We start from the raw sequence: 13,557 nt of genomic DNA on the forward strand, positions 1-13,557 counted from the left end.
GTGACGTGACCGCGACGTGTAGGTAGATATGAATAGAAATGTAATAAAATGACATATTTGAAACGGAGTCGTGCAGTGCTGTTAAGTATGAACAGACTTAAAATCGGTCAACCAGTTTTCTCGTGACCGATTTTAGGGTGTGACCAGTTTTCTGGTGACCAGTTTTAGGGTGTGACCAGTTTTAGTGTAACGGGTGATCACGTGTGACCGATCTAGAGTGACCGGTTGTCCTATGACTAGTAGTCCTTTTACCGCAAAAAATACGAGCAAATGAATTCACTCATTCTAAATCTGTAATTTTTTCATAAGTGCATTACAGTAGTAAGATATCGATTATAATTTTAGCATAATTATTATCGTTACTCTTACAGAATAATATTTATTTTGATTAAAATTGTATTTACTGAGTGGTGACGGAAAGTGCACATGTGTAAATTGTGTTTACTAGACAGAGGCGTAGGCAATTCAGACGATAGGCAGAGTGGATTCGAGAGGGATACTCATCGATACTGATAACACTGACAACTGCACATTAATAATCGAATAGCAAGCACTGGTGAAGTCGTCACTTGCCGAGCTGCTTACTTTCGAACTTGCACATCCTTCTAACTGCTAACAAGTAAGGCCTTCTAACATTGCCTTAATTGCATTTTACAGAGTGAATCATTCATTTCATTCGAATGTAATCTTACATACTTTCATGTAACCCTTTATCCTAATGATTCATCGCTAATCATGTCGTGTGACGTTTATATTGTTTGAACCGTGCAATCTAATCTCATTATGCTGTATTTAAATATAACAACATAATTTAATGAACTGCCAGTGTTCGGAAATAGAACATATGTATAGTGTTAATAAATGTGAAACATTCCTCGCTGATTGCATATTGCATGCGTAACGTATCATAACATATGATGTAAATAAAATTTCATATTTGTTTTCGTAATACGTGTGTATTACGAAAAGAAATATAAATATTCCACTCTATAATCATTCGCTTTGTAGTTAGATCTTAAAATTGTGTATGCACATCCAGTGGTGTAAAAAAGTTTTCCGAAAACCTGTATTATAGCCAATCTTGTCGGCATCGTCATTTGAATTATTGATAATAAGAATATTTTTTAATAAAAATTTAAACATTTTAAACGAAATGCCTATAGAACGAGTTATTTCCAAAGATAATAAATGAACTAGTGAATCTACAATATTAAAATCGTTTATGTAGAATCAATAACTAATGCTAATTTTAAATCCAGAATTTCCAGAAATTAACCTACTGAATGATAACCTACTATCATTAAATGATTGAGTCACTGTTTATAAACCATTTATGTGTGTACAACAAGGAAAAATCTAAAATGTAGGATATTGACTCATCTATTAACAATAGTCATATTTCCAATAATATATATTTTAGAATGTTTCCTCGTACGATTTCATTTTTTTGCATTACTGCCATATCATTTTTTTAGCGTTTTTAACCCACACAAATATTAAAATTTAGCACATATTTTAATATTAATTAAACAAGAATGATATGGATAAATAATAAAACTGGCATAGGTGAAGTGAAAATGGATGACAAAGTAGTAGAGATTGTCGATAACATTAAATATTTAGGTATTTACATAGTTTCAAGACTGAATGTTAAGGTACACGAACATATTATAAAAAAAAAATGGCTAGAAAAGTTGGTGTTTTATGTAGGTTAAGAAATGTCTAAGTAGAAAAAGTAAAGTTTTAGTCTATATTACAATTGTCTTTCCACACGTAGTGTATTGTGCCACTGTGCTTGTTTAGTGGCCAAGATATAGGGAAAATACAAAAATTACAAAATAAAGCTATGAGAGGTATTTTGAATGTTGGTAGATTAAAAAGTATTAGAAGTACGTTAGATGAATTGGGATGGTTGAGTATTAGTAATAGTTTAAAGCTAAGCACATTATCGTTTGTTTATAAGTTAGATCATGAGTTATTACCCGATTATTTTAAAGATTATAGAATAAGAAATAGAGATATTCATAATCATTACACTAGAAATAAGAATAATTTAGTTGTAGGTAGAGTAAGAAAAAGAAAGACAGCTGGGGGTGTCTTTCACAGGGGTGTACTAATGTATAACCCCCCTCCCTGAGTGCATCAGGTCTTCTAAGACCATGGATGCATTCTTGCGAGGAGCAAAGAGACACCTCTGTGAGGGACAGTACATATGAGTTAAATATAGAATTTTAGATCTAAGTTATTGAGATGTATTTTTTTTGTAAATTAGCTAATAGGTAAAATTATATATAAATAAATAAATATATATATATATATATATATATATATATATATATGTCAATTTTTTTAGAATGGCACTCTATCCATCTTTGGAGGATATGAATGTGGATTTGATGCAAAGAGCTCAAGAAACTGTAGCTGTAAACACAGTTGCCCAGTTACAAAACAGCAACAGTGGCCTGATGTATCCCGCTTTAGCTGATTTTATGGGACTGGAACTGTCCCCTGAAACTATTGCCATCAACATGCCAGAGTATTCTCAAATTGTTCAAGCGCGCACAGTAAACAATGGCACTGCTTCAAATGTGGTGGCACCTCTTTCGGGCGGATCCGTAGCTATGAAGAAAGCATTTGTTACTCAGGGAGTGAGACAAGTACAACTGTGCAAAGATGCCGAAGGAAAGGTTGGTCTCAGACTCCGTGCCGTCAATAACGGAATGTTCATATGCCTGGTGATGAAAAATACTCCAGCCGCGCTTGCCGGTCTTCGGTTCGGTGATCAAATATTAGAAATCAACAATACACCATTGGCTGGAAAATCTATGGACGAAGCACACAAAATTCTAAAAAAATGTCCCAACAATGGCATAATAATGTCCATCAGAGATAGGTTAGTTTTATTATTCTTAGTAAATTATATTTAGTTTCAAAAGATTTCGGAGTTAATGAATTTTACTGCGTTCATTTTCAGGCCATTCGAACGCACACTTACACTTCACAAAGATTCTGCAGGAAGCGTTGGTTTCCGATTTAAAGATGGGAAAATCATTGATTTGGTGCAAGATTCTTCAGCAGCTCGCAATGGATTGTTAATAGATCACCAATTGGTAGAAATAAATGGTCAAAACGTCGTTGGCATGAAAGACAAAGAAATTGTCAAAGTGATTGAATCTTCAGATAGTGTAGTTACACTTACAATATTGCCATGCAGTATATACAAACACATGGTGAACAAGTGAGTGAACGTACATAATATGTATATCTTAGAACCTTTAATGAATAAAAATAAAAATTATGTTTATATAATTTGTTTATTTTTCAGGATGGCTGCTAATTTATTGAAATCGACAATGGATCATACACCAGTTTTTTAATTTGTGCAACTTTCACCCATTTTTTTCTAAATTTTGTATGCATTAATTTGAGTGCTAAATTTGTATTATAAACTAAGTCAAAATTTAAAAAATTTGCTTGTAAAAATATAAAAATCAAAGATTTTTTTTATTTCATTTTTTTCGTTCCATTTATTTAAAATAAAATATTCATAATTTCACAATTTACGTAGATAAATTATAAGCACATATATATTGTTTTAGTTTCTTTGACTGGTAACTAAAATATATGCATATTATATTACAGATAACCCCATTATGTTATATATATATTTCGAACAAATTCTTAGAGAAGTGACTGATTTTACGGGTGCTGTTAATTTAATTCGCATGTTTTATTTTTTTTTTACAATTAAAATATCTTCATATATTCCAACTGCATTTACTTTTTTTAATACTTTTATTACATGTAATATTAATTTGTTTTTTTCTAGAATGTAAGAAATTATAGATGCATACATATATTGTATCCTACATTCATTTATACTCGTATAATGTTTGTACATATAACACTTGGCAAAAATTATAAGAGTTGTATTCTTTGAATAAAATGTATTTTATCTATTACATACATATAAAAAATATTATCTGTAATTTATTTATAGCATGTTAAAAAATATAAACATATAATATACTATATGCATACTACCTATATAAACAATTATTGTACATTAAAAAGATTTTTATATATATTAGAATGGAGGAATATCATTGATTATGCCGAGTCCACCCAAAAGTATTTCGCCTTTATCATTGATGAGCTCACAATTGATATTAATGATTGAACTGTCGGGAAATTTCAAATTATAGTACCTGAAAACAATTTTATTTTCTATGTATTATCAAAAATATATTATGGACAAAAATATATTAAAAATTTCAAACTCACCTGATTTGCCAACCAGCGTCATTGTTAGATGTATAATAATAACTTGGGAAATATGTTATTAAATTTGCCTTCAAATTTTTAAAATCATCATTATCGAAATTAATCGGATATAAAATTGAAGAGTCTCTATTATCTTTTATATTTAGAAAGTTTTCTCCACATAAAACTATATCGAAGAATTTGTCCATTTGTTTGCCTTTCATTGAAATTAACAAGTTAAGGTCTTGTTCAGATTTATCACAGTGTTTGATTATGTAATAAACAATAAAATTGTGTCGACATTCAAATTCACAGATGAACAATCTCACTACTATTCTATGCTGAACATCATTTTGGTGTTGCTTTTTTAATTTCAAAGGCGATATTTTAATACAATTTCCACCATAAAAGCTATCCTCTGTATAATATGAGGAACAACCATGCTGTTCATTATCTGGTTTAACATTGAATTTTTTAACAATAGGCTTATTTCTCACTTTATTTTGTGGGCTAGCAGTTTCTAATTGTACCACTTGACAAGTACAATTTTGTTCAATATCAGCATTTATATTTCTTTTCACTCTATCATCATTATTGATGTCTGATGTATCATCAGCCACTATACTTTTTGTTTCTTTACTCTCAGTTTCTACTTTTGCATCTTCGTCCACAAGAATAAAATTAATTGAACAATGTGGAATTGAAATTTGATATTGTTGTTCTCGTAGGTTGAACCACGTTTTATCACCAACAACCTAAAATGAAAATGCACATTTATAGTATATTAAAAATGCATGTTTATTTCCCATTCTATAACAATAGTAGTGTGTATTTTGTAACCAGAGATTATAGAAGCCATTAGTCCATTTTTTGATGATGATACTTCTACATATACTGAACCCAATCTCAATTTTAATTTTTTAATCAAATGTTACTACATGAAATAGTATTACCTGGATAATTTCATGACTGAATTTAATTTATGAAAATTATACCTTTCCGTTCAATCGCTTTTTTTCTCCTGCACCAAGACAGAAGAAGCTATGAAAAGGCAGCTCAGTAGGACCCCTAGTATTTAAATATGGCCAAAGTGTGCTCCAAAATGCGTTTTCTCTCAAAATGAAGTAGCTTTTCAAAGCACACTTCATATCAAATGAATTATGATGTTTTTCGTCAACGTAAAATTTAGAATCTCGTATCATTTTTCTAGCGTATTTGAAAATATCGCCAATTTCTATTCCTTCGTGAGTCCAGGCCGGAGCAAATAGAGCAATGGAAAAACCATTTTTATGAATTTCTTTCACTGCCTAAAAATATTTAGTAACTCATGAGTGTTTACACAAATAGTGATAAATTATTATCAAAATGGATATTGATTTGTATGAATTTGAAACCTCAGCTGTGTTAAAGCATCCTCCGCCCCAAAAATTCCGTCCCCAAACATCAGCTCCGAAAAATACATCGTTTTTGCGCTCACCTGCAACTGCTAAAGAGTTTTCTAAATGAGTTAGATTCCAACAATAATTAGTGAAAATTCCATCGCAAGCATCAAAAAAGTCTCTAAATGTATAAAAAAGATAATCAATTTAATAAATAATTTCATGTTATACATATATATATAATATTTTATCATACTTGTTGTTGTTGTTGAGACAATTCTGCCAACTTAAGCTGCCTGAAATTGTAACACTATCGTACCAAAGCACAATAGAACCCGGAACATTTTCGTGCATTTCTTTTGTTAAACACTTGAGGAACTCGAGTAAATCTTGCACTTTATCGACTTTATTTTCCACATTCAAAAACCAACCGTCTAATTTAAAATGTTTGGCAACAGAAACTAACTGACTAACAAATGTCTGCATTTTTTCTTTAGTCTCCAAAAACTCTTCACATATTTTAAAACCTTGGTCCCATTCGGTGATAATAGTTCCTGAAAAAATATATCTTTTTTAATTTTAAAATATAATTAATCAAACAAAATCGATTCACACTGGATAGAAATAATGCAATTATATTACCCAATATTTGTACACCATGCTTGTGAGCCACATTTATCCAACACAAAGGAGGAATCGTAATAAAATGATGACTAAAGTATATAAATATATCTATCGCAGCCCAGTGGTAAAATAAATATGCAGAGTGATCATTAGATCCATCGACAAACCTATAATAATAAGAAAATTATATATTACTAGTATTTTACCCAATGATGGGTGTTGGCATATTGAGTTATCTATATATATAAAAATCAATGTTTGTCTGTCTTTCTGTCTGTCTTGAATAGACTCCTAAACCAAAGAACCGATTACGATGGAACTTTCAGGATTTGTTAAAAAAAAAAACGGGATAAAACCTCTTAATAATAATATTCGTAACTATGATTTTATCGACGCGAAAGTAGTTAAGGAAATGTTTACATTGGTAACAGACTTGCGCGCACGCATGCCAACGTACAAATACATTACGTACCACTCATAACAATCCTACATATGTATATAAATCAGTGTTTGTCTGTCATGTATGCGTTCCTATACGTAACTATGTATAATTTAATTTGATTATTAAGTATTAATTTGAAACTGAAACATTCACTTATCGAAACGCATCGAGAAACGGGAACGGGAAATGCATGTGTTATTGTAAGATGGAACTTTCAGGATTTATTGTATGCATGTCCGGGAAGCTTACTGTGAAAATAATCGGCCAAAAACAGGAATGAGTGGCATTGCAACGCAGTAATTTCGTTGTAAATGTTTTCGCGTCGCGACATGCGTTGTTAGGATAAAATAAATAATCGAATAATTTCAAATGTGTTCGCTGTCTGCGTTTTTCCGACAAAACGGGAACGAGAACGGGAACTGCATGCGTTATTGTGGCATTGCAACGCATGCTGGGTTCAGCTAGTAAATATAAATATATATATATATATATATATATATATATATATATATATATATATATATATACATACATACATACATACATACATACATACATACATACATACATACATACATACATATATATATATATATATATATATATATATATATATATATATTATATATATATATATATATATATATATATATATATATATATATATATATATATATTATATATATATATATATATATATATATAAAAAAGTCACTCGGCAGATGCAGAGCTATGCTGCTGCAGATGCAGCAGCATAGCTCGGACGTTAAGCTTCTGCTTACCGTCATGAAGGTGCCGGGTTCTATCCCTGAATGAAAATGAATTTTTCAGAGTATGCTGTTGGTCAGACCTGGATTTGTGACTCCAGGTTGATCGTTTCCTATCAGAGTTTGCCAATTTTCTCTGATTTCATTGTTGAAACGGTTCCCGGAAAAAAAATTGGCTAAAAATCCTTCCTACCTACTATGTCACCACTATTTGAAATTTGATGAATGTACAATAAAAATTTATGTACAATTCATAGATGTCTCGTTAATTTGCGAGTTTTTTCAGTGTCTCGCGATTCAACGACTTATAATAAAAAAATGCTGCATTTGTATTTGTAATTGGCCAGGAAGGCGCATTGGGATTTTTCTGTAAGGCCTTCCTGGTATATATGTAAAATAAAAAAAAAATAAAAAAAAAATTTGTTCCCGATAAACATATACTAATTTGCTAATGTTTTTGTTGAAGGCTTTGAATATTTGAATGAATATATTAAGGTGGGTCTACGCTAGAGAGCCGAGCACGAGTTGAGCACAAGCCGAGCCGCTCTACTCGCGGTGTCAAGTGTGGACGTACAACAATCATTCCCCTCGAACGTAGTTTTCCGCAGTGTGCTCGCGGCTCGTGGCGGATATGGACATCCTTGCCCAAGTCTTGGGATATATGAGACCATGTATCAATCTTCTTATTTTTTTTATAGTAATCCTCATGTTTTGGGTCCCATATCGTTGGATTATTTTGATATAATTCAATTAATTGCAAACAAACATCTTCTGTCCACGTTTCCATGATGCTCGAGCGAAACGTCTGTCACTCAACACGTCCACGAGCGCATTGCGAGCGAGATGCAAATCCCTATTTGTTCGTCACAAAACCGACAACAGGCGGAGCACACTCGAGCACGAGCCAAAAGCTCGAAGCGCGCTCGTTCGACGCTTGTAAGTCGGTCCACACTACACGAATTTGTGCTCGGCTCTCTAGCGTAGACGCACCTTTAGATACTATGAAATAAAAATATTTGATTGAAAAGTTGTACAAGGAAGTTGTCACAAACCTGTCATCGTGGTAGCCGTTCTTCATGTCGTGACACAGCAGCGTCCTGGGCGGGTTCGAAGGGGTTGGGGTCGAAGGGGTCGGGGTCGGGGAGAGGGGCAGGTGACAGGCGTGGCCGTGCGAGTAGAGGGCAGAGGTGGGCCGAGGCGGGCAGCGGCGGGAGAGGGAGGAGGTGGCGGAGGCCCAGCGCGGCGGCGCGCGAACCAGGAGCTCGAGGTCACGCAGGCTGTCGACGGGGGCGCACTCCTCTGACGCCGACGCCGACGCCGACGCCGACGCCGCCATCGCCCCGTCTCGTCTCGTCTCCTCTCTCTCCTCACTCATCGCCTCTTTTTATACTGACACCCGCTTACCGCCACTCGCCACACCACACACATATCTCTCATATCAACACGACCTACATTCTGCATTCGTTGACCATTGCCACAATTTAAAAATATCATACATATGCATATGTGTGTACATGATGCGATTGTATATCGCGTTCCATACTAGCTACCGATTTAAGGTCTGTTCATACTTAACAGCACTGCACGACTGCGTTTCAAATATGTCATTTTATTACATTTCTATTCATATCTACCTACACGTCGCGGTCACGCCACGTTTACAGCAATTTGGCCGAGTGCATACTTATACATTAGAGGCCATGACGATACGGCGCAATATTGCTTACGTCGTATTGTCGAGTACATGCAATATGAATGCATACACGTGCATTCGTAGCTACGCGTCAGAATACAAGTCAGCAAAAATATTTCGACGTTTATCGAACGAAAAATTATGTATAATCGCGTTTTTGTTAGAAGAAGAAGCTCAAGAAGGCGATAAAAAAGCACGGAGGCGTTTTGATGTGCATCCCATGTTAAAAAATAGAAAAACCGAAGGAGAGTTTTGGACACTGTATAAGCAGCTTGTGGATGATTGACAAAATTTTTTAAATATTTCCGTAAAAAAATAAAAAAAAAATTTAAATATTTTTTTAATATTTGCGTCAAAACCAGGTCGAAAGATTGAACAGCTGTCAACTGTCACTATAGATAATTGGTCCAAAACAGCAAAGCGGCAGACTCATGGCACGTAATTCGCGTGTATAATTCCACGATGGCCAAAAAAACGTTTTGTATGGGTATATTCATACCAACCGTCACGTTTGCGCCACGACAGGCTTACAGCAGTACCCGACATTTCCTGTTCATACCTTACAGCAACATCCGTCAACGTATCGTATCCGTTTTTATGGCCATCGTGGAAATATACACGCAAATTGCGTGCCATGTTTCTGCCGGTTTGCTGTTTTGGACCAATTATCGATAGTGACAGTTGACAGCTGTTCAATCTTTCGACATGGTTTTGGCGCAAATATTTAAAAAAAAATTGTCCATCATTATACAGTGTCCAAAACTCTCCTTCGGTTTTTCTATTTTTTAACATGGGATGCACATCAAAGCGCCTCCGTGCTTTTTTGTTGCCTTCTTGAGCTTCTTCTTCCAACAACAACGCGATTATAAATAATTTTTCGTTCGATAAACGCCGAAACATTTTTGCTGTATGCATTCATATTGCAAGTACTCGACAATACGACGTAAGCAATATTGCGCCGTATCGTCATGGCCTGTATGGGGACTGATCACGTCGGGGTCTCCAGTTATGGGGACTGATCTAGTTGTAAAGGTGTTCTTCACCACCAGTCCGCCATGTATTGTAGACAGGTTCGTCTGTGTTTCGGTATTAAATACTGGTATATGTTGGATATGGTATTTATTTTGATGTAACAACGTATACACAAGTATATTTGTATATATAAAAACGGACTGTCGCTAAATATATTTGTATATTTGTATATTTGTATATTTGTATATTTGTATGTGACGGACGATCAACCATCAACCAGTATGGGGAACAAATTTTTTTTTTTTTTCATATTTTTCAGTTTTTTAATTTTTTTCATTTTTTCAGTTTTTTCATTTTTTTCATTTTTTCAGTTTTTTCATTTTTTTCATTTTTTCAGTTTTTTCATTTTTTTCATTTTTTTCATTTTTTCAGTTTTTTCATTTTTTTCATTTTTTCAGTTTTTTCATTTTTTTCATTTTTTCAGTTTTTTCATTTTTTTCATTTTTTTCATTTTTTCAGTTTTTTCATTTTTTTCATTTTTTCAGTTTTTCATTTTTTTCATTTTTTTCATTTTTTCAGTTTTTTCATTTTTTCATTTTTTTCATTTTTTTCATTTTTTCAGTTTTTTCATTTTTTTCATTTTTTCAGTTTTTTCATTTTTTTCATTTTTTTCATTTTTTCAGTTTTTTCATTTTTTTCATTTTTTCAGTTTTTTCATTTTTTTCATTTTTTCAGTTTTTTCATTTTTTTCATTTTTTTCATTTTTTCAGTTTTTTCATTTTTTTCATTTTTTCAGTTTTTTCATTTTTTTCATTTTTTCAGTTTTTTCATTTTTTTCATTTTTTTCATTTTTTCAGTTTTTTCATTTTTTCAGTTTTTCATTTTTTTCATTTTTTTCATTTTTTCAGTTTTTTCATTGCCGGGGGCGCTGGCGGCGCTGGGGGCGAAGCCCCCGGGGTGCCAAAGGCATCGGGGCGCTGGGGGCGCCGGAGGCGTCGGCGGCGCTGGGGGCGAAGCCCACGGGATGCCGAAGGCATCGGGGACGCTGGGGGCGAAGCCCCCGGGGTGCCGAAGGCATCGGGGGGGCTGGGGGCGACGGGATGCCGAAGGCATCGGGGACGCTGGGGGCGAAGCCCCCGGGGTGCCGAAGGCATCGGGGGGGCTGGGGGCGCCGGAGGCGTCGGCGGCGCTGGGGGCGAAGCCCCCGGGGTGCCGAAGGCATCGGGGGTGCTGGGGGCGCCGGAGGCGTCGGCGGCGCTGGGGGCGAAGCCCCCGGGGTGCCGAAGGCGTCGGGGGCGCCGGAGGCGTCGGCGGCGCTGGGGCCGAAGGCCCCGGAGCGACGGAGGCATCGGGGGCAAAGGCGTCAGGAGGTCGGCGATGCACAAAACGTAGTTCGTAATTCGTAATCACTTCGTAATTCGTGCATCAATTTCTTTCCGAAACCAGTCGATTCAATATCTTTAACTTTATTTTTATTCGAGTTTCAATTCCTTTTCGAAACCACCCGTTGAAATCAACGGGTCCAACACTAGTGATTAATAGTTGGTAAAAGTATGTCGTTCAGCGGTCTCTGGATATGGTAGAGTGTTGCTGGCTCGGCATTCGGCTATGTTCAGCAAGTCTCTGGATGCGGCAGTGTGTTGCTGGCTCGTTGTTCGGCTATGTTCAGAAGGTATCTGGATGCGGCAGTATGTTGCTGGCTCGGCGTTCGGCTATGTTCAGAAGGTCTCTGGTCTGCTGCTGTGTGTCGACGCTTGCTGCTGTGGGTCGACTGGTCTGCTTCTGTGTGTCGACGCTTGCTGCTGTGGGTCGACTGGCGTTGTTTGGGTTGGACCTCCTTTTATAGTGTTTTTGGGCATCACGTGACTCGTTGCAGCTGTTGTTGATGCGTATGCGAGGAATGTGTTTTTGTCGATGGGGTAGAATTTTCTGGAACGATTGGCACCGTTCCGCTCGATGTAGTTTAATGGCTGCGGTGTGCTTCGACCGGTTTGGTTCCACTCTACTGGTAGGGGTGGAGCTTTCTGGAACATTTTGGCACCGTTCCGCTTGATTTTAGTTTAATGGCTGCAGGTGTGCTTCGACCGGTGTGTTTCCACTCGACTGGTAGGGGTGGGGCTTTCTAGAAGGTTTTGGAAATGTATTCTGCGTCGCAGTAAATGTCTTGATGATGGTGACGAGATTCCCACACCTGTAATGTATAAGTAAGCCGATTTTTCCTTGCACTCGGCCAAAGTGCTGTGAAGTGACGTGACCGCGACGTGTAGGTAGATATGAATAGAAATGTAATAAAATGACATATTTGAAACGGAGTCGTGCAGTGCTGTTAAGTATGAACAGACCTTTATAGGTAAACAACAAGATTATTTATTTTACAAAACATCCATCTATATAAATTAGCAATTTTTATGCATTGGCCAATTATAATTAAGATGCGTTCTCCATAAATAAATTCTGCTAAATGCAATTTCAAATAATAATGCATGCTCTCTCGATCTAATTATAATTATAACGTGCACTGGAAGAACGACGTGAGAAAAACGTACATCTGCACATGTACACATAGAAAAGTGAAAACCTTAAAAACTTCCAAAACCAGATAAGACACGAAGGATTAATTAAGACTTTGTAATTGGTGAGAGCTTGTTAACTATCGATGCTATCCGAGTGTTTCCCCAGCAATGGATCGCTACTAGTTTTCGGTCGAAAATGATGACAGCAGTGCAAAAATGTTGATGATAGCAATTTTAGAAAATATCCATCGACGAATCAAGTAAATGGGGGGCCCCAGGCGCATTTGAAATTTGAGGCCGCCACTTCAGTAAAAAAATGCTATCATCGTTTTTTACCATATTTACAAAACGATATTTTTTTATTTATTTACCATACATATGTATTTGAAACACTTAGTTTTTGGAGTAAGATAGGTACTATTTTAAAATACTATGTAAAATATGTACTCATTTTATTTATTAACGTATTCTGGACAATGATAATAATAATAACTCCCAAGATTCGGGGGCCCCAAGCGCGCGCTATTTTCAATATACCATGTGATAAACCGCCACTGAGAATATCGAAATAGACAGGATAATTAGAGAGCCTGCATGATGGAATTGGAAATATTTGATTCATTTGAAGTTATATTAGAATTATCTAGGTCAGGGATGACTTCAAATTACTTTTGAACGCAATCAAAATTATAATTACTATCGTGTCTCAAAATATATAAATAATTAACTTTTCTATTTTATTTGGTTCCAGATAACGAGAAAGTATCGAAAAATTTACAAAAAAAATGTGTATGCTCGTACAACTGATATGTTTTTGAATAAATGTTATTCAATTCCATTCTTAAATGTGCGATGATCCATGTTTTATATGAATACTTCATGAATAATACTTACTCCAAATAAT

At 35.3% G+C, this 13,557-nt stretch overlaps 3 protein-coding genes across 3 annotated transcripts in view; 1 reads left to right on the plus strand and 2 right to left on the minus strand.

The window, feature by feature from the left end:
* Rbbp5 (retinoblastoma binding protein 5) overlaps positions 1–13,557 on the minus strand; it is a 199,610-nt gene that overhangs the window by 25,722 nt on the left and 160,331 nt on the right. The gene's annotated exons all lie outside the window — the stretch shown is intronic.
* Positions 23–4,091, plus strand: LOC143920371 (syntenin-1-like). The gene is made up of 4 exons (XM_077443243.1): positions 23–619; positions 2,354–2,893; positions 2,975–3,238; positions 3,326–4,091. Exons 2-4 carry the CDS (start codon positions 2,355–2,357, stop codon positions 3,375–3,377), a joined length of 855 nt encoding a protein of 284 aa, XP_077299369.1. The 5' UTR covers positions 23–619; position 2,354; the 3' UTR covers positions 3,378–4,091.
* On the minus strand, positions 3,524–9,067 carry ENGase (cytosolic endo-beta-N-acetylglucosaminidase). The gene is made up of 7 exons (XM_077443242.1): positions 8,528–9,067; positions 6,285–6,433; positions 5,899–6,196; positions 5,658–5,823; positions 5,259–5,570; positions 4,285–5,018; positions 3,524–4,208 (listed from the first exon to the last, which is right to left on the minus strand). The coding sequence occupies exons 1-7, from the start codon at positions 8,848–8,850 to the stop codon at positions 4,088–4,090; spliced, it is 2,103 nt and encodes a 700-aa protein (XP_077299368.1). The 5' UTR covers positions 8,851–9,067; the 3' UTR covers positions 3,524–4,087.

This window comes from Arctopsyche grandis, chromosome 12 (assembly GCF_051622035.1).
Source record: "Arctopsyche grandis isolate Sample6627 chromosome 12, ASM5162203v2, whole genome shotgun sequence".
Lineage (NCBI taxonomy): Eukaryota > Metazoa > Arthropoda > Insecta > Trichoptera > Hydropsychidae > Arctopsyche > Arctopsyche grandis.